General features: G+C 44.1%; 1 protein-coding gene across 3 annotated transcripts in view; it reads right to left on the bottom strand.

Annotated features, from left to right (window-relative positions):
- The window catches only part of SLC2A9 (solute carrier family 2 member 9), a 293866-nt gene that overhangs the window by 201584 nt on the left and 69750 nt on the right, over positions 1 to 22532 (bottom strand). For all 3 annotated transcript variants that reach the window (XM_066573278.1, XM_066573277.1, XM_066573279.1), the window contains 2 exons: positions 17541 to 17701; positions 7937 to 8061 (listed from right to left, as the gene is read on the bottom strand). In XM_066573278.1, coding sequence (XP_066429375.1) covers positions 7937 to 8061; positions 17541 to 17701 — 286 coding nt within the window. The remainder of the gene's footprint in view (positions 1 to 7936; positions 8062 to 17540; positions 17702 to 22532) is intronic.

The raw sequence follows: 22532 nt of genomic DNA, 5'->3' as shown, positions 1-22532 counted from the left end.
AGGGCCACAATGGGTATGTTTCTGAGCACAGGACAAACAGGGGTATCCATTTTGGGGTGCAAGTCTTCATTCATATATGTGCTGTACAAAAAAACTGCTTTTAAAATGACAGAATTACCAAAAAAATGAAAATCGTAATTTTTTTCCTTCGGCTTGGCTTAGAATCATTCAAAAACTGTGAAGTCAAAAAGTCATCGTACCCCTAGATAAATTCGTTAAGGGGTCTACTTTTCAAAATGGGGTCACTTGTGGGGGTTCTCCATCGTTTTGGTCACTCAAGCCTCTACAAGTGGGCAATAGGGCCTAAATCTCCTTTAAGCAAAATTTCTGTTCCGAAAGCCACCGGTTGCTCCTTTCATTTTGGGCCCCATTGTGCATCCAGACATAATACTAGGGCCACACTGGGTATGTTTATGAGCACGGGACAAACAGGGGTATCCATTCTGGGGTGAAAATCTTCATTTTCATGTGTACTATAGAAAAAAGCCCTGTCTTTAAAATGACATATTTGCAAAAATATTAAATTTTAGTTTTTCTCCTCTAAATTGCATTGACTCATAAAAAAAACTGTGGGGTTAAAATACTAATGACACCCCTCAGTGAATACGTTAAGGGGTGTCGTTTTTAAAATGGGGTTATTTGTGGGGCTATCTATCATTTTGACTCCTATGAGCCTTTCCAATCTTGGCTTGGTGTAGGAAAACAAAGTGTTGCTCAAAATGCTGAAAAGTAATGTTAAATTTGTACGTCTCCTAGATGGTTAAAAAAAACCGAAAGTTTTTCCAATGTGCGCCCAAAATAAAGTAAACGGGTGGAAATATATATCTTAGCAAAAATTTCTATATTATGTTTGCACATATTTGAGATATTGCAGTTGGAAATGTGAAAAAATGACGTTTTTTCAAAATTTTCCCGATTTTGGCGCTTTTAATAAATAAACACAAATTCTATCGGTCTTTTTTTTCCGCCTAAATGACGTACAACATGTGGCGAAAAAACAATGTCAGAATCGCTTGGATATGCAAAACCTTTCTGGTGTTTTTCCATGTTAAAGTGACACGTGTCAGATTTGCAAAATTTGGCCTGGTCATTAAGGCGCAAACAGGCTTGGTCACTAAGGGGTTAAACATGAAATGCTTTTATTGTTCATTTTGCTTGCCAAAAGTGCAATGAAAGTGATCAGAAAAGTCATTTGCACCCCAAAATGCTAAAAGAAATTACAGTTGGTCATTAGAGATGAGCGAGCACCCAAATGCTCGGGTCCGCGTTATTCAAGACGAGCCTTTCGTAAAATTCGAGAGCTCTACTCGAGTAATGAACCTCATTGACTACAATGGGAGACTCGAGCATTTTTGTATGGGACCCGACGGGTGCCGATTTTTTTTTTTTTTTTTTTCTAGGTTCGTCTCTCTCTCTGTTAAAAACTAGGGCGGTGTCGAACACGCCTTGATGCTCATTCAAGTAACGAGCACCATCGAGTATGCTAATACTCAAATGAGCATCAAGCTCGGCAGAGTATGTTCGCTCAACTCTACTTGCCATATAAAAAACAAGCCCTTACAGAGTTTTGTTGATGGAAAAATAACAAATCTGTGGCCCAAAAAGTGTAAAAACTAGAGATGAGCGAACCTACTTGGCCATGCCCCTTTTTCGCCCGAGCACCGCGATTTTCGAGTACTTCCGTACTCGGGTGAAAAGATTCGGGGGTGCCGTGGGTGAGTGGGGGGTTGCAGCGGGGAGTGGGGGGCAGAGGGAGAGAGAGAGGGCTCCCCCCTGTTCCCTGCTGTTACCCCCTGCTCCGCCACGCCTCCCCCCCTGAATCTTTTCACCCGAGTACGGAAGTACTCGAAAATCGCGGTGCTCGATCGAGTAATTACTCAAAACGAGTATATTCGCTCATCTCTACTAAAAACCTAAAAAATATATACTGTTTGTATCATTGTAATAGTACCAACCTGTAGAAAAAAATTTTCATTTCATTTATACTGCATGATTAATACTGTTCGATATTGTAAAGTTAATAAAAGTTATACAATACATTACATGTTTCCCAAAATGGTACCAATAAAAAACACAATCGATGTCACCAAAAAAAGCCTACACACAGCTCCATCTGTGGAAAAATAAAAAAAGTTCTGGATTTTTGACTGCAGCGATACAAAAAAATGCAAAGAAAAAGTAATTTCATTGTAAAAAAAAAAACCCTATTAATTTTGGTTTCATTGTAATTGTACTGACCTGCAGAAAAGTTATTATCCCATTTATACAGGATAGTGAACACCATAAAAAGTCAGAAAGTGTTTTTTTAACCATGCCCTCCAAAAAACAAAAACGTTATGCACTGCATTATAAGTATCCCAAGATGGTACCAATGATAACTACAGCTTTCCTCATAAAAAACAAGACCTCATATGGCAATGGCAATACAAAAAAGTTATGTCTTTTGAAAAGTGGAGATGAAAGTCCCAAAAAATCATTGTAGATATCCTTGGGTCTAAAAAAAACTGCATCATTAAGGGTTTAAGCAGTGGGGCCCACCTTGGCCCTCAGTGGGTGGAGTATTAAATACTAGTTTTAGGGTCTATTTATGAACTTCCATCTTAGGAGAAATGAACCACCTGAAGTTTGTGTTCTCAGTGTACCGAATTTTTAGCAACAGTCAACCCAAATTTAAGTTCTACAGGTTTGGTTCACTCATCTATCCTCTGAATGGGTCATCAATAATTGATTAGTGGGAGACTGCTGCTCAGGATCCCCGCCGATCAGCTGATCCTTTAGCCTGTTATCAGTGCAGCATGACTAAACAACATCACCGGTGGTCAGGGTCAGAAATGTAATAGATAGCTTCACTTCCAGTGAAATCAATGGGATCGATTCCTCCTACTACACTTAAGGCTCTGACAGCAATGAGGAGCCAGAGGTGTAATACAAGGCACTGCTCCCATTCAAAGGCGTAACTTAAAGTTTCTGGACTCCAATGCAAAATCTGTAACAGAGCACCCAACTATATTTCTTTATTCATAGTACTGGGCTCCCTATATAGGGAAGAGAGGCCTTATGGGCCCCTAAGGCCTCATGTCCACGGGGAAAATCGGGCCCGCTACGAATTCTACATGTAGAATCTGCAGCGGGTCCCTCCTGCCCCGCGGACATGAGCGCTGAAAATACGAATAAATAAGAATTTACCTATCCGTAGCGGGCGGCGAAGCTCTGCTCTTCCTCACGGCCGGATCTTCTTTTTCGGCCGGCGGATGAATTCCTCACGCCGGCGGCACGTCGCCGACACGTCGTCGACGTGCCGCGCGCATGCGCCGGGCACATCCGCCGAGCCGAAGCAAGGGAGATGCAGCCGTGAGGAAGAGAAGAGCTTCCCGGCCCGCTGCGGGTGAGTAAATTCTTTAAATTCCTATTTTAGGTCTCCCGCGGATCCGGACGGCTTCCATAGGCTTCAATAGAAGCCCGCGGGAGCCGTCCCCGCGGGAGACCCGCACGAAAATGGAGCATGGTCCAGATTTTTTCATGCTCCATTTTTTTTTAAATCCCTTTTATTGACGATCCGCGGGTATTTATGTACCCGCGGGTGGTCAATGCATCCCTATGGGGTGCGGATCCGCGTGCAGGTAATCCGCTGCGGATCCTAAATCATATTTTCCCCGTGGACATGAGCCCTAAGGCTCCTGGGCTTGGGTGTAACCACATCCTCTGCATCCCCTATAGTTACGCCCCTGCTCCCATTGATTTCAATGGGGGTGAAACCGCCTTTTACACTTTTGGCCCTGACCACTGATGATGACGTCTGGCTCTGCTGCACTGACAGCAGGCCAGAATCTCAGCTGATTGGTGAGGATCCCAAGTAGCAGACCCTGGATGATCATGTATTGATGACCTATCCTGAGAGTAGGCCATCAGTGGTAAAAGCCCAGAATACCACTTTAGTTTGTCATGTTGTGATAGATGGGATCACACATTTGACCAAAATGTGCACTTAGAACTTTACATCTAATGTATAATAAATATAGTAGTAATGTAATTTAAAGTTAATCAAATATTCAGTGTTTGCATATATCGTAGGATAACTGTGCCGCTGCTTTGTCTAAAGGCTCATTTACACAGAGCGATGATCGCTCAAACGACAGTTTGAGTGGCAGCTTTGAGCGATGATTTTGCATAAACTTTTAGGTAGCTACTCAGCTACTTAAGAGCTATTTAGTGTGTAAATGAAGCCTTAGCTGAATGCAGTTGACAACCGGAGGGCTCTTATCTGCATTCAGTTCATTTTCTCTCCAACGAGAAACAATGCTATCAGCACTACCGGTGGAGAACTGCTGATGAGGCTGAATGACGATTTTTAGGTTGGACTGAATTTATTGTTCAAATAAATTTTATTATGTTTTCAATAGACAAACAGAAACAAATCAAGACATCATTTGAATATAGATTTCTATATGGTCATATTGATTAGGAAATCGATAGCATATTTCAATATCATCTGCCTTTGTAAAACGCCTTCATAGAAATGGTTCCAAAAAGGTATTACTTTCCTGTCTGATGTTCGACCAGGATCTAGATTCGGCAGAAGACTCAAGAATTGTAATCAAGTAATGAGATGTCCTAAAACTTGAAAGAAGAACGAAAAGAAAAGTAGTAAAGGAGAAGAGGGGGCGGGAAAGTGGGGTGGGGGGAGCATTGGCAGCGGCTGAGAGCACCTCTTCCGATATGATCAAGTATGGTATGGATTTAATTGAGACTAACTGTGTACAACACCTATTCGGAGCCAATTGGTTAGTTCAGGAGAGTTCCGGAACAAAATCCGAGCCGACCATATCTCAAAAAATTTGGAGGATCTCCCTTTGTCTGAAGTAATAAGTTCTTCCATTTAAGCTATTTGATCAAGGATTTCGAGCCAATGGTTCCTTGTAGGGGGGGGGGGGGGGGGGGGAGATGACCTCCAGAATCGTGGAATTATCTGTCTCATGGCTGATAAAAAATTTAAGAGCGCCTTTCTTTATTTTTGAAATGGGTTAGGTTGGACTGAATTTAAGGATCAGCTAGCAGTGCACGAAAAGTGCACGATGGGCACATTTAGACGCAACAATTATCGCTCAAACGATCGCTTTTTAGTGATTTTTGAGCGATCATCAGTCCGTGTAAATGGGCCTTTAGTTTGTCACGAGAGAGCTGGGCATTGTGAGAACTTTCATCACTTAGAAGTTAGAATTGGAACCAACTTTAATGCCACATTATAACTAATAATTCGCCATCCTCATCATCCAATCTAAGATTGTCACCTTGATGAAGCCTGGTATGATGATAAACACCTTTCTACAGACAATCAGAAATTATATTCAGGTCTGATAACCTTTTGAATCCTTTCATATATCTATTTTGTATAAATCTAGTAACATAAAGCCAAATGCATATTTTAGGTTTAGTTGACCTCCTTTTGTGCACAGACTGAAACATTTCAGTAATTCTTCTTGACAAACAAAAGAAAAAGAGAAATTGTGAAGAGCGGTTTAGGAACAAAATGAAATAACCAAGGAGACATAATTTGAAGAACAGCAGGGATATCTAACAAGGGAAGAGGCATCCTGGTTACCATATGAATATCTTGTTCTTCAAGCCAAAAAGACATTATGTGTCAATTTTTTTTTGTATTAGAATTAGGGAAATTTTCTAAATTACTGCACATGATGGCATAAAACGAAATTGTCTATTTTGCGCAGACTATGAAGTGCAGACATTTTCTGTAATTGCAAACAATCAATGTAGGCTTCTGACATACCAAATGTTTACTTTGCATGATCTTCACCAAGTTTCTGCTTTTCAACAGATTTAGGAGAACTTCCTTGATTGCTAATGGATGTATCAAGGGCAGGTAGGTCTCAACAGCACTGAGATTTCATTTATACATAGTATCCTAGTATTTAAATGGCAATTCGGTCTATTTTTAATGCTGTAAGGTCTGGCACATGCCTAGCTTAATAGACATTCATACATGGGAGCCCTGGGAGCCTTAACCCCTTAGTGATGAAGCCTGTTTGCGCCTTAATGTCCAACTGATTTTTCAATTTTTTTTATTGGTGCATTTCAGGAGCCATAACTTTTTAACTTTTCCATCGCATAGTCATATGAGGGCTTGTTTTTTTGCGGTGAACGTATTTTTTTTATGGCATAATTTTATAAAAAAATAAAAATAAAAAAATTTTTGGATTTTATTCTTACGGTGTTTAATGTGAAAAAAATAAATAATATGATAACATTGTTCTCTGGGTCAGCATGATTCCAGCGACCAAGTTTATAAAGTTTTTTTATGTTTTGCTATCTTTGTACACAAAATAATACTTTTTTTTTTAAAGATTTGCTTTTGTGTCGCCGCATGCCAAGAGCCAGAGCATTTTTATTTTTCCATTGACGAAGCTCTATGGGGGGCGTGTTTTTTGCAGGATGAGCTCTAGTCTTCATTTATCCAATTTTTGGGAACATATCAGTTTTTGGTTGCTGTTATTCCATTTTTCTAGAAGCAAGATTAACCAAATATGCAATTCTGGCATGTTTTTAATTTTTATTTGTAACTTTTTTCACCATGCAGTATAAATAATATGTTAAATTAATTATGCAGGCTGATAGGATTACGACAATATTAAATTTATATAGGTTTTTATTTTCATTCAATTTTCTCATACTTAACCCTTTGCAATCCAATTTTGGATTCAGGGTTTCCTAGGAGGCTTTTAATTTTCTGCCATTATACAATGGCGCTATCTGCTGACTAGAGCTGGTACTGCGGTATGGGACATGCTGGAGAGGCCCCCGACAACAGAGCGGCCAGTAATATGCAGTAAGAATACCCTGCCGGACATCTTCCGACATCGGAGCTGTACAGCCTTCAATTAGAATGTCTTCAGACGTCAGACAGTGGATTGGAAAGGGTTGAACAAAAAGTAATTTAAAAAAAAAAATCTTTGCATTTAAAGACTCCTAACATTTTTCTTTTTTTGTCAACAGTGATGTGAGAGGTTTTTTTGGGAGGATGAGTTGTACTTTTTCATGGTGCCATTTGTGGATCCATGCAATGTTTTGATCACTTTCTATTCCGCTTTTTGTAAGATGAGATAGGCAAAATAACTATTTTTTGTATTTTCTTTTCATGACATGCAAAGCGCAGGTTAAATAATGTACAAACCTTTTCCTCTGAGTCATTATAAACACAGCAGTACCACAACAATGTGATTTTTTTTTTTACATAGCAAAGGGGAAAGGTGGGATTTTAATTTTATTTTTACTTTTTCTAGACTTTTTAAAAAAATACTTTTTAAAAACTTTTTATTTTTGTCCCACATCAGTTTAGTAGTGCATTAGAATACCTATGAAGCTTAGCTAGAGGCTAAGCTTCACAAGCCCCTGTAACAGGCAGATCCATAATCAAGCCTCTGGGTGCCATAGCAACCCATCGGGACCCCACGATCCCATCATGGGGCTCTGATGGGTGACAGAGGGAGCCCCCATCCTCTGTCAGCCTTTTACATGCCGTGGTCGCACTGACCACGGCATGTAAAAGGTTAAACACTGAGGATCAAAAGTTTCTTTGGTCCCCAGTGTTAGAGCAAGTGTCCAGCTGTCATCCGACAGCCAAGCACCCTCTTTCCCCGACATGAGAAATCCATCCCGAGGTTCTAATGCAGCACCGTCTTGACGGCGCTGCAGAATTAAGTCCCTTAAAAGCCTCTGTCAAAAGACAAATGGGCGGTCAATAAGGGATTAACTAGGCTCTGGGCTGTTATGCTAACCCATCAGCATTGCATGGTTTTGTCTTGGGGGTCCGATGCAGTTGGGAAATAGTTAAAAAGCTGGAAAACTGTTATACATGAAAGTCAATGCCTAATCAACCACTGATAACTATCCAATATAAAGTAGACGATAAGGCATACTTTACCTCCATCAACTCCCATTATAAAGCGACCAATAATTATCATTTCCGGAGCCCCCGCCAGATTCGCTAATGACATCAATAATGCAGCTACAAGTGCAAATAGGTTGTTGATGAGCAATGTTTTTTTTCTGCAACACATAAGAACAGGTATAAGATGGTAATAAATCCTATAAAAGCACCATGGGTTAACTCTTTCCAATCCAATTTCTTTCCTGGTTTTCCTAGGGGCTTACTCTTTTTCTGTCGTTATACAACGGCGCCATCTGCTGGCTAAAGCCAGTACTGCATGAGGTGACAGGTTGAATAGGCGTCAACAGCAGAGAGGCTGGCAATATACAGTAAGAGAACCCCGATGAACGTCTTCCAACATCGGAGCTGTACAGCCTTAAATCATAATGTCTTCAGAGGTCAGACAGTGGATTGGAAAAGGTTAATGAAAATAGCGAGACGATTGGGAATGTGGTAGAAGAAAATAAACAACAGTTTTTCTTTTGTCAATTCCTCTGCTGCTCCAATACCCTAGGATGGGTGATCATCTGCAGTCTTTGTTTACTTTGCTCCAGTGATGATATGCTAATGACTGGCTTCAATACTCATGTGGATGTACAGTACATCATCATCATCATTGCAGCAAAGTAAGCAAAGTAAGGCGTGAACCCCTGTATTATCAGGCAATAGGGCAGAGGGAAATTTTCTCGCATTTAACCTGCACATTTCTAATATTTCTCCCTTTTACCTATCCTATAAAAAGGTGAACACAGTTTTTGCCTGGAACACCTTTCATTTGCACAGAATAGTAGCCAAACCTCATTTATAACCATATTTCTGGTGCTAACAATCATACACATTAATATCTGAAAAAAATCGACAACTGGTGTTTAAACTAACTGCATAATAATACAAGGTTCTTAGCGCACAATTTAATCAACCTATGTGGGCCCATCTGGCACATCCAGGCATAGCGTATTGAATGAGTACCTAACTCTAAAAGACTAGGCTTCCATATAGAATACCTAGCTATATACTCTCATTAACATACCTGGGACAGATGGGTGAATGGAGTGCAAGACAAAAGTTAGGGCAACCACTCTCCAGCAAAAAAACAAAAGTCTGCACTTCCTACAAATAAATTAAATATGAAGGTTGAGCAGGAGTTTGAACCAGTTGACCCTGGAGGTCCCTTCCATTCTACCATTCTATGATTCTAGGTACATGTAATCCATGGCTGCAACAAATACAGTAACAGAAACATGCGTATTTAGAGTTAGGAACTAGAGATGAGCGAGCACCAAAATGCTCGGGTGCTCGTTACTCGAGACAAATTTTTCGTGATGCTCGAGGGTTCGTTTCGAGTAACGAACCCCATTGAAGTCAATGGGCGACTCGAGCATTTTTGTATATCGCCGATGCTCGCTAAGGTTTTCATTTGTGCAAATCGGGGCAATTCAAGAAAGTGATGGGAACGACACAGAAACGGATAGGGCAGGCGAGGGGCTACATGTTGGGCTGCATCTCAAGTTCCCAGGTCCCACTAGAAAAGCCACAATAGCGGCAAGAGTGCCCCCCCCCTCCCAACAATTTTTACTTCTGAAAAGCCCTCATTAGCAATGCATACCTTAGCTAAGCACCACACTACCTCCAACAAAGCACAATCACTGCCTGCATGACACTCCGCTGCCACTTCTCCTGGGTTACATGCTGCCGATTCCCCCCCCCCCACGACCCAGTGTCCACAGCGCACACCAAACTGTCCCTGCCCAGCCTTCAGCTGCCCTCATGCCACGCCACACTCATGTCTATTTATAAGTGCGTCTGCCACAGGAAAAGCAGGCACACACTGCAGAGGGTTGGCACGGCTAGGCAGCGGCCCTCTTTAAAAGGGGCGGGGTGATAGCCCACAATGCTGTACAGAAGCAATGAGAAATCCAATCCTGTGCCACCTCCATCTGGAGCTGCACACGTGGGCATAGCAATGGGGAACCTATGTGCCACACACTATTCATTCTGTCAAGGTGTCTGCACGCCCCAGTCAGACCGCGTTTTTTAATAAATAGTCACAGGCAGGTACAACTCCGCAATGGGAATTCCGTGTGCACCCACAGCATGGGTGGCTCCCTGGAACCCACCGGCGGTACATGAAAATATCCCATTGCAGTGCCCATCACAGCTGAGGTAGTAATGTCATGTTAAATGCAGGTGGGCTTCGGCCCACACTGCATGCCACAGTCAGACTGGGGTTCTTTAGAAGTGGAAACAGATGCATTTACAACTCCCTGTGGACCCACAGCATGGGTGGCTCCCTGGAACCCACCGGCGGTACATAAAAATATCCCATTGCAGTGCCCATCACAGCTGAGGTAGTAATGTCATGTTAAATGCAGGTGGGCTTCGGCCCACACTGCATGCCCCAGTCAGACTGGGGTTCTTTAGAAGTGAAAACAGATGCATTTACAACTGCCTGTGGACCCACAGCATGGGTGGCTCCCTGGAACCCACCGGCGGTACATAAAAATATCCCATTGCAGTGCCCATCACAGCTGAGGTAGTAATGTCATGTTAAATGCAGGTGGGCTTCAGCCCACACTGCATGCCCCAGTCAGACTGGGGTTCTTTAGAAGTGGAAACAGATGCATTTACAACTCCCTGTGGACCCACAGCATGGGTGGGTGCCAGGAAGCCACCGGCGGTACATAAAAATATCCCATTGCATTGCCCAACACAGCTGAGGTAGTAATGTCGTGCTTAATGCAGGTGGGCTTCGGCCCACACTGCATGCCCCAGTCAGACTGGGGTTCTTTAGAAGTGGAAACAGATGCATTTACAACTCCCTGTGGACCCACAGCATGGGTGGGTGCCAGGAAGCCACCGGCGGTACATAAAAATATCCCATTGCATTGCCCAACACAGCTGAGGTAGTAATGTCGTGCTTAATGCAGGTGGGCTTCGGCCCACACTGCATGCCCCAGTCAGACTGGGGTTCTTTAGAAGTGGACACATGCAGTTACAACTCCGTGTGGACCGACAGCATGGGTGGCTCCCTGAAACCCACTGGCGGTACATAAATATATCCCATTGCAGTGCCCAGCACAGCTGAGGTAATGTCAGCTTTAATGCAGGTGGGCTAAAAATTAATTTGATTACACTGTAGGCGAGGGCCCACAAAAATTGCTGTATCAACAGTACTAATGTACCTCTGAAAAATTGCCCATGCCCAACCAAGAGGGCAGGTGAAACCCATTAATCGCTTTGGTTAATGTGGCTTAATTTGTAACTAGGCCTGGAGGCAGCCCAGTTAAAATAAAAATTGGTTCAGGTGAAAGTTTCAACGCTTTAATGAGCATTGAAACGTATAAAAATTGTTTAGAAAAATTATATGACTGAGCCTTGTGGGCCTAAGAAAAATTGCCCGTTCGGCGTGATTATGTGAGGTTTCAGGAGGAGGAGCAGGAGGAGGAGGAGGAATATTATACACAGATAGATGAAGCGAAAAGGTCCCCGTTTTGGATGGTGATAGAGAACGATGCTTCCATCCGCGGGTGCAGCCTACGTATTGCTTAGGTATCGCTGCTGTCTGCTGGTGGAGAAGAGAAGTCTGGGGAAATCCAGGCTTTGTTCATCTTGATGAGTGTAAGCCTGTCAGCACTGTCGGTTGACGGGTGGGTACGCTTATCCGTGATGATTCCCCCAGCCACACTAAACACACTCTCTGACAAGACGCTAGCCGCAGGACAAGCAAGCACCTCCAGGGCATACAGCGCGAGTTCGGGCCACGTGTCCAGCTTCAACACCCAGTAGTTGTAGGGGGCAGAGGCGTCACGGAGGACGGTCGTGCGATCGGCTACGTACTTCCTCACCATCCTTTTACAGTGCTCCCGCCAACTCAGCCTTGACTGGGGACCGGTGACACAGTCTTGCTGGGGAGCCATAAAGCTGTCAAAGGCCTTAGAGAGTGTTCCCCTGCCTGCGCTGTACATGCTGCCTGATCTCTGCGCCTCCCCTGCTACCTAGGCCGCAGAAATGCGCCTTCGGCCACTAGCGCTGTGGGATGGGAAGTTTACCATCAGTTTGTCCACCAGCGCCCTGTGGTATAGCATCATTCTCGAACCCCTTTCCTCTTCGGGAATGAGAGTGCAAAGGCTCTTCTTATACCGTGGATCGAGCAGTGTGTACACCCAGTAATCCGTAGTGGCCAGAATGCGTGTAATGCGAGGGTCACAAGAAAGGCATCCTAACATGAAGTCAGCCATGTGTGCCAGGGTACCTGTACGCAACATATGGCTGTCCTCACTCGGAAGATCACTTTCAGGATCCTCCTCCTCCTCCTCAGGCCATACACGCTGAAAGGATGACAGGCAAGCTGCATCTGTACCCTCAGCAGTGGGCCAAGCTGTCTCTTCCACCTTCTCCTCATGCTCCTCCCCCTCCTCCTCCTCCTCCTCCTCTGGCCATACATGCTGAAAGGATGACAGGCAAGCAGCATCTGTCCCCTCAGCAGTGGGCCAAGCTGTCTCTTCCCTCTCCTCCTCATGCTCCTCCCCCTCCTCCTCAGCGCGCTGAGATATACACATGAGGTTGCTCTGACAATCCAGCGACATACTGTCTTCCCCCGCCTCCGTTTCTGATTCCAAAACTTCTGCCTTTATGCTTTGCAGGGAACTTCTCAAGAGGTATAGCAGAGGAATGGTGACGCTAATGATTGCAGCATCCCCGCTCACCATCTGGGTAGACTCCTCAAATTTTCCAAGGACCTGGCAGATGGCTGCCAACCAGGCCCACTCTTCTGTAAATAATTGAGGAGGCTGACTCCCACTGCGCCGCGCAAGTTGGAGTTGGTATTTCACTATAGCTCTACGCTGCTCATAGAGTCTGGCCAACATGTGGAGCGTAGAGTTCCACTGTGTGGGCACGTCGCACAGCAGTCGGTGCACTGGCAGATTAAACCGATGTTGCAGGGTCCACAGGGTGGCAGCGTGCGTGTGGGATTTGCAGAAATGTGCGCAGAGCTGGCGCACCTTTCCGAGCAGGTATGACAAGCGGGGGTAGCTTTTCAGAAAGCTCTGAACCACCAAATTAAAGACATGGGCCAGGCATGGCACGTGCGTGAGGCTGCCGAGCTGCAGAGCCGCCACCAGGTTACGGCCGTTGTCACACACGACCATGCCCGGTTGGAGGCTCAGCGGCGCAAGCCAGCGGTCGGTCTGCTCTGTCAGACCCTGCAGCAGTTCGTGGACCGTGTGGCTCTTCTCTCCTAAGCTGAGTAGTTTCAGCACGGCCTGCTGACGCTTGCCCACCGCTGTGCTGCCACGCCGCGTGACACCGACTGCTGGCGACGTGCTGCTGCTGCTGACACATCTTGATTGCGAGACAGAGGTTGCGTAGGAGGAGGAGGAGGAGGAGGAGGGTTTAGTGGAGGAAGCATACACCCCCGCAGATACCACCACCGAGCTGGGGCACGCAATTCGGGGGGTGGGTAGGACGTGAGCAGTCCCAGGCTCTGACTCTGTCCCAGCCTCCACTAAATTCACCCAATGTGCCGTCAGGGAGATATAGTGGCCCTGCCCGCCTGTGCTTGTCCACGTGTCTGTTGTTAAGTGGACCTTGGCAGTAACCGCGTTGGTGAGGGCGCGTACAATGTTGCGGGAGACGTGGTCGTGCAGGGCTGGGATGGCACATCGGGAAAAGTAGTGGCGACTGGGAACCGAGTAGCGCGGGGCCGCCGCCGCCATCATGCTTTTGAAAGCCTCCGTTTCCACAAGCCTATACGGCAGCATCTCTAGGCTGATCAATTTTGCAATGTGCACGTTTAACGCTTGAGCGTGCGGGTGCGTGGCGTCGTACTTGCGCTTGCGCTCAAACTGCGGCGCTAGCGACGTCTGGACGCTACGCTAAGAGACATTGCTGGATGGGGCCGAGGACAGCGGAGGTGAGGGTGTGGGTGCAGGCCAGGAGACGGTACTGCCTGTGTCCTCAGAGGGGGGTTGGATCTCAGTGGCAGGTTGGGGCACAGGGGGAGAGGCAGTGGTGCAAACCGGAGGCGGTGAACGGGCATCGTCCCACCTCGTGGGGTGCTTGGCCATCATATGCCTGCGCATGCTGGTGGTGGTGCCTCCCCAGCTGATCTTGGCGCGACAAAGGTTGCACACCACTGTTTGTCGGTCGTCAGGCGTCTCTGTGAAAAACTGCCACACCGTAGAGCACCTTGACCTGTGCAGGGTGGCATGGCGCGAGGGGGCGCTTTGGGAACCAGTTGGTGGATTATTCGGTCTGGCCCTGCCTCTACCCCTGGCCACCGCAGTGGCTCGGCCTGTGCCCACACCCTGACTTGGGCCTCCGCGTCCTCGCCCGCGTCCACGTCCTATAGGCCTACCCCTACCCCTCAGCATGGTGTATTAGCAGTAGTGCAGAAACAGAACGCTGTAATTAAATGTGCCGCTTTTTGGCCTGTGGTTGGAGGCTGACATCGTTTACGGAACCCCAGGAAATAATTTGGCGCAAGCCTGCTGTAACCCTTAGCTGGCTGCGTATTTATTTGGAGAACTACTACCCCCAGCACACACGGACCCAGAACACTGAGCACAGTGACAGGCAGGCCAAATAGATTTTTTTTCAAGATTTTTTTCCAAAGGACCACTGCGTATATTCAATCTATAATATATGTCTTCTGTCCCTGCCTACACAATTCTGTCCCTGGACTGTGTGACGGAACCGCAGTGTTGCACTGTTATTAACTGCAACAGACCGGTGATTTCAGAGCCAGGAAATAATTTGGCGCAAGCCTGCTGTAACACTTAGCTGGCTGCGTATTTATTTGGAGAACTACTACCCCCAGCAGACACAGACCCAGAACACTGAGCACAGTGACAGGCAGGCCAAACAGATTTTTTTCAAGATTTTTTTCCAAAGGACCACTGCGTATATTCAATCTATAATATATGTCTTCTGGCCCTGGACTGTGTGACGGAACTGCAATGTTGCACTGTTATTAACTGCAACAGACCGGTGATTTCAGAGCCAGGAAATAATTTGGCGCAAGCCTGCTGTAACACTTAGCTGGCTGCGTATTTATTTGGAGAACTACTACCCCCAGCACACACGGACCCAGAACACTGAGCAGAGTGACAGGCAGGCCAAATAGATTTTTTTTCAAGATTTTTTTCCAAAGGACCACTGCGTATATTCAATCTATAATATATGTCTTCTGGCCCTGCCTACACAATTCTCTCCCTGGAGTATTACTGCAGGGCGCAATGCTCTGCACGGCCGATATACCCAAAAAAAAAAAAGTGCAACACTGCTAAAAGCAGCCTCCACACTACTGCACACGGTTAGATGTGGCCCTAAGAAGGACCGTTGGGGTTCTTGAAGCCTACACTAACTCCTAACACTCTCCCTATAGCAGCTCCGGCACCAACAGCACTGTCCCTCAGCTATCTCACAACGCATCTGAGGCGAGCCGCGGGAGGGGCCGATTTTTATACTCGGGTGACACCTGATCTCCCCAGCCACTCACTGCAGGGGGGTGGTATAGGGCTTGAACGTCGCAGGGGGAAGTTGTAATGTCTTACCTGTCTTTCAATTGGCCAGAAAAGCGCGCTAACGTCTCAGAGAGGAAAGTGAAAGTAACCCGAACATCGCGTGGTACTCGTTACGAGTAACGAGCATCTCGAACACGCTAATACTCGAACAAGTATCAAGCTCGGACGAGTACGTTCGCTCATCTCTATTAGGAACCCATTCAATAAGGTTTACCTGGATGTGGCAGATGGGCCATACGTTTTGATCAAAATATGAGCCAAGAACCTTACATTTTTGTGTAGTTGGTATGGAAAAGAGTGGTGCAATTTTGTGTGAATGTTGGATATGTATGAGTGTTGATGAATGTGTTTCTGATTCTGTATTTCTTGTAACCATGGCTTATTTGCACCCTGACATTTTAGGCTTTTTGTTGGAAGTGCTGACTTTGTTTTTGGCATGCATATTTCTTGTGCTGACCTTTCAAGAACCACTTTCCTACTACAATCATTAACATAGGCGGTGCATCATGATAACTTGATTTACGGCGTTGTAGTTAACTAATCATAAAACATAAAATGTCAAGTTAACATTTGCTTCATCTGTGATTATCTTGAAGCCTGACATTACTTTGGATAGTTCCTCATGAGCTCAGGAGACAGGCTTCTAAGCAGAACATCAAATCAGTCCAAGTATCCCTTCTACTGTATTTATACCAGGCTGCATCAGAACGTGAGATGCTCAGTGATCTGAGTAATACCTGTCAATTTTTAGAGTTACATCTTACAAAAAATTCTGATATCTCTGGATTGTAAGTGACATCTGTACTTATACAGAAAGCTTAGCAAGCCTTGGCTGAAAAATGTAATAGGTATTGTATCATGAATTTCACAACAGACAAGCTGTAGGTGCCTTGATTTACTAGCTGTAACGTTTGTCGGAACGAAGAGGGGCAATTTTTTTACCTGAATTTTAATATAAAGTCAACTATGTTTTTTATGCAGATATATTTTATTTAAAGACACACTCTGGGATTTTTTTTATCTGTAACCCCATTTGTAAACTACATTAGGTAAAAGCCATCTCTTATCGATGGCTTTCCTTCCTAATTAACAGCTCCAGTCCCAGCCACTGCTATACCACATGACCACTTATTATTACAAGCCGAATCCTATGCAAGCCTATAAGGACTTTTATGTGAATCTCAAAGGCTTTCATGGAGACTCAATACATAGAAGAGAAGGGGCCTTATAGCAAAGATAAAAATAGTCCCCTTGTTAAGGTGCTGGGTTTTGACAGCCAGGACAGAGAGGTCTGGTATTTATTTTCCCCTTCACTCCCTTTCCATGACCCTTAAGGCATTCCCCAGCACCTTTTTTTGAGTAATTCAGTTCCTCTGAAGAGGGGAGTTCTGCACTGGTTTCAGCCACCCAGTAGAAAAAGGTGTGGGACCAAACATTGCTGGGCCCCCTCTCCCCATGGCCCCCAAAGGAGCTGCATTCTGTGCCCTATGGTATATACAACATTGGAGAGTCTGACCTCTGGTCCACAAAGCAGATGCTGTGATATTCAAGTTGTCAGAGCGGGGGTCACTAGCTATAAAGGTGGCCTGGAGTAGACATGATAATTTTGGGAAAGCCAAAGTTTGAGCTTTTTTCAGCCAACATAGTTTACAAATGGGTGGGACACAAATAATAACATTTCCCAGAGTGCTTCTTTAAGCAACAAATATGATACATAACAAATCTTATTTCATGCTTGAATTTCGCTTATGTGAGGCCCAATGAATATTAGGAAGGGTCAATATTTATTGTAGAATTTCAGATAAGAACTCATCCTTCTGTAGCAGGGGTGTGCCTATAGGGTTTTCAGTCGCACTCGTCCCCTGGTGCCTGAGACCCAAACACCCCCCATAAAGAGACATCAGTGTTTTACATGACACATTGTTCATGGCAGCCATGTTACAGATTTTGCATTGGTGTTCAGGAGCTTTCAGTTATACTTCCTATCTATGGTGGATATAACACAATTTGAGTAACAGGCTCTACATTTCACAGATTGGGTATTTATATTTAAGGAAAAAAAGTTCACTTACCTTCCCAAGGTATTCACCATTGGTGTCACAAGTAGAGCTCCTACAAGACCTCCAATCGCAAATATCGAGACAGTAACAGACCACATTATGGATATCAAGCTGCTGCTCATTTCCTGGTTGTACCTTAAGGACCAGCTCTCATTATATAGTTTCCTTATATACTGTAAGTAAAGCAAACAATAATGATATGGTTAATTCAATTAAAAGTACTATTTCAGATACTTAGCTAAAACTGGGTCTTGTGAAAGATAGTTACCCATAATCTGCATTGTCGGCAGTAAGGCAGAACGGGGACAAGTGTATTATAAATTAGCAGGTGTCACCAACCGGACTGCAGATCCACTATAGTTGTATAGTGGATCTGCACTATAGTCCTGTTAATGAATTAGGTATGAGAGGACTACAGCATTAAGAGATGAGCTTTGAAGGGAAAAGTGTCACATCAGTACTGTATATGAGGATCTAAGATGCTTTTTATTTCTCAATGAGGGTATGATTTAGAGCTCATTCAGCACCTGAAATGCTGCATTGTAGCCACGAATGGTATGATTTTTTTTAGGTGCAAGTTTTTTGCGAGTCTAAAATTAATTCATCTGAAGGTTTCTATAGGAAATTATTGATTCTAATAGACGCAAATGTTTCACGTGCCTATTCTGTGTAAAAATGCCCATGTGAAAGAGGCCGGAATGATTTTTTTTTAAAGTGGTGAGATCTCTAATTTTCTGTTCCAGAATTCTATATATAGACTTAATGTCAGGGCTCAAACCCACAACCTCTTGCATTTCCTATATAAGCCTAGCCCCGACACTCCTTCAGTGCATGATTATTGAGCTCCCAGCCTGTAATCAAGCTCCACTGCCACCCGCTCCTCTGCTACTACAACCATGACCACCTGCTAACGACCTGGCTTCCACTTGACTACACTTCCTGTCTCATCCTCTGTACTGCAACCGTGACCACCTGCTAATGACCAGGCTTCCACTTGACTACACTTCTTGTCTCATCCTCTGTACTGCAACCGTGACCACTTGCTAATGACCAGGCTTCCACTTGACTACACTTCTTGTCTCATCCTCTGTACTGCAACCGTGACCACCTGCTAATGACCAGGCTTCCACTTGACTACACTTTCTGTCTCATGCTTTGTACTGCAACTGTGACCACTTGCTAATGACCTGGCCTACTCCCGCCTACTCTCCTGTCTGGCTCGGTTACTACACCTGGGCTGCAATCCGGTGCCGATAAGACTTAACACTTAAAAAAAATCTGTCTGCCTTTAGTTGCCAGTAGGATGAGCTTCAACCAACAGTATAAATGCACTGTATACAGTAATTTTCTAATCTCCCTCTACTAAAGCCACAGTTAGCAACCAGTATCAGAAAAACAGAACTCTGTTGATAGCAGAAAATTAATTCTTACACAATTTTTAGCCTATTTAGATTTTTAAAAAAAACTAAATAGTGAACAATCATATTAAGGATTTTTTTAAAGATAGATTTTACTGGAACATGAGCTCTGTGAGGAGGACTTTAATGGGTTATTAGACAGAAAGTTGTTAATGGTTTATCTTGTTGGAGAAATGTTGATCAAAACGTCTTCACGTAATGATATTGAACCCTAGTGTGATCATTGATTTAGGCTGTTCCAATCCACAAAATGCCAGTGAAAACCTTTGAAGCTATGATGAGTTAGTTACGTTTCTTACATTCCATGTCTATCATTGGTATTTGTTCCATGCACTCAATGTAACCTGCTCTTAGCTAGATCATTTGCAGTCTAATGCTGATAATCAATCATGTTGCAACACATTGTTCCAAGCCCTGATCATCCAGGTAACCTCTATTTTGTGCCTCAAAGCTTGGGTTACAGGTGAAGTTTTTTCTCTAGCATTTCTAGCGGAGATTGCATTCAGCCACATCAAACAGCAGGAAAGCAAATATTTAGTTGTCTTTTAAATATCAGTGCAAATATAACAGACTCATTCATCTTACTCCGATAATACTAGATTGAAAATGTCACAAGTTCCCGAAAAGAAAAAAAGAAAAGATTCTAAAGTTAAGGTTACATTGAATGAAAAGATGTGAGGAGACAATGCAGCTTTGTAGATGTAAATCCTATATGAAGACAGCTATAATCCCAACAAAAATGTCAGTCCTACATATTTATTAATATGATGATAACCCCAAAAATGTCCAAGACAGAACTGCAGAAATTATCATTAAAATTGTTTGTTGAAAACTACATATATGATAAAAACATTAAAAAAAAAGAACACACAGAAAAATTCCAGATTAGACGTTGTATTAAAATTTTTAAATCCTTTATTGCTTCATCCATAAAATCAAGAAAATGAGAATACAGCAGCCGTGTAAAACCAAACATACAGGCAGAATTCAGGTAGTCAGAACAACGCCTGGTCTGAAATTTCCAAAGTTTCTATTATGGAGTGTTTTATTCCTGGACAGAGGCGTAACCTGAAGCTCCCGGGCCCCGATGCAAAACTTGTAACAGGGCCCCCAACTATAATGCTTTACGCATAGTACTGGGTTTCCTATATGGAGAAGAAAGGCCTTATGGGCCCCCAAGGCTCCTGGGCCTGGGTGGAACCGCATCCCCTGCATCCTCTATAGTTATGCCTCTGTTCCTGGACACATCTTGGGTCAGTAGGTTACCTGTTTGCACTAGTCACTTTTTTAAAACTGAAAAAAAACAGATTTTGGTCTCTTCAGTTCTGCTGATTGTATGAAAATATGTGTATATAGACGTAGGCCATATAAGTGGTATATATGAACTCAGTACATTATGTATCTTTTGTTTTACGAGGTGCAATGCATCTAATTAAGTCTTATTCTGCGTGGGTCACAATTTTAGCCACAAATATGCATTTTTAGGCCTCGGTCAGACGGGCGTTTTTTCGCGCAATTTGCGCATGCGATCTGCGATCTTTTAGAACCATTGCTTTGCAATGGTATCGGACACATGGGCGATTTTTATGTGCTTGTCCGATAAATTATAGGACACAAGAAATCGCAGATCGCGCCTATCTGCGATCTGCGATTCCTTGTGTTCTATTATATGCGCTTAATGGGGCCGGCGGCAGCAGCGCCGACCCCATTGAGAACATATACTACAGAAATCGTTCTCCTCTGCCACAGCTGTAACAGCTGTGGCAGAGAAGAATGATGTTCGCCCACTGAATTCAATGGAGCCAGCAATACAGCCGGCTCCATTGAAAGCAATGGGCTGCGGGCGAGCGCGGGATGAATTTTTGGGAAGGGCTTAAAAATATAAGCCCTTCCCTGAAAAGCATCCAAAAATGTGTAAAAATAAAAAATATATATATACTCACCTTGTCCGTGCAGCCGGAGTTCAGCCACGGCTGGCCGACAGTTCTCCTGAACTGCTCTGGGTAGTATTCAGCAGCCGGGCATTTAAAATCCCCGCCTGCTGAATGGGCTGCCTCTGATTGGTCACAGCCCTCACCAATCAGAGGCAGCTCTCACTCACCCATTCATGAATTCATGAATGGGTGAGTGAGTGCTGCCTCTGATTGGCTGAGCGCAGGAACCAATCAGTGGCAGCTCTCAGCTGTCATTCAATAGCTGAGAGCTGCCCCTGATTGGTCGTTGCGCTGAGCCAATCAGAGGCAGCACTCACTCACCCATTCATGAATTTATGTATGGGTGAGTGAGAGCTGCCTCTGATTGGTGAGGGCTGTGACCAATCAGAGGCAGCCCATTCAGCAGGCGGGGATTTTAAATCCCTGGCTGCTGAATACTACCCAGAGCAGTTCAGGAGAACTGCCGGCCGGCCGGCCGCGGCTGAACTCCGGCTGCATGGACAAGGTGAGTATATATATATTTTTTTATTTTTACACATTTTTGGATGATTTTCAGGGAAGGGCTTATATTTTTAAGCCCTTCCCGAAAATTCATCCCGCGCTCACTGCCAGCCCATTGCTTTCAATGGAGCCGGCTGTATTGCCGGCTCCATTGAATTGCAATGGGTTGGACAGTGCTCCTTTGATCGAGCCTTTTCCCCGAAAACGCTGCTAGCAGCAGATTTTTCGAGCGATTTTTCGGCCCCGGTCACGCGATTTGCGGATGCGCATCCGACATGCGATCCGCAAATCGCGGCAAAAAACGGTCGTTTGACCGAGGCCTTAGGCTTTTTTTTTGAGAAATTACACTTTGACACAAAGTTGCATGAAGGTACCAGTTTATATAAAGTGCTGAGTAGAATTCTGTCAATGTACTGGATGTCTACGTTAACAAAAAATGTGGTTATGGAGATTTTGTCTGTTTTTTTTTTTAATTTTACAATTTAGAATTTATTATGGAAACATTGTGTTGGCTATCAGAGGTGCAAAACGTCCAAAAAAAAACGACCTGGAAATGAAAGTTTTAAACAGCTTTTTACTTTATATTGGATAGCATAGGAAATCTAACTGAGATGCTTAAAAAATAGACTTCATCTGAATAAAGGTTTTTTACACCATCAGTATTCAACACGTCTAACATGCAATATCAGAATAGGAGAGGCTACAGTAATAACAAGCAGCAGCTTGAATGAATTCAGTGTTAAAGATGGTATTATCTTGTTCTAAAAGCAAAAGGATTACGGGAGTGGAATGGGCCGGCAACGCCAAAATCGTCAACACTGAATTTCTATATAAAATATTGCAGTTTTTGCTACTGCAGGTAAATGATCCTTGTCTGCTCTTAGTCATTAATGTCGGATTTAGTTCACAATGGCCTCCTCGGCACAATATTGATTCACTGAGAAAATGTTAACGATAGTAAGCTGGAGCGCCGAACCCTTATCAATACAATTAGATTACATGGTATAAAATGCATCGTCTCAATCCTAAATTTAGCACAAAATATATGTTTGTTTATTGCTCACACTAAAAAAAAAGAACGTATGCACCAATGAAGGATTCATGTGGTGGAGCTAAGTTTGGTTTTACTATATGCACTTTATTTTTGTGCA

This window comes from Eleutherodactylus coqui, chromosome 7 (assembly GCF_035609145.1).
Source record: "Eleutherodactylus coqui strain aEleCoq1 chromosome 7, aEleCoq1.hap1, whole genome shotgun sequence".
Taxonomy (NCBI): domain Eukaryota; kingdom Metazoa; phylum Chordata; class Amphibia; order Anura; family Eleutherodactylidae; genus Eleutherodactylus; species Eleutherodactylus coqui.
Note: the sequence above shows the minus strand (reverse complement) of the source record. Positions and strands in the feature narration are given on the sequence as shown.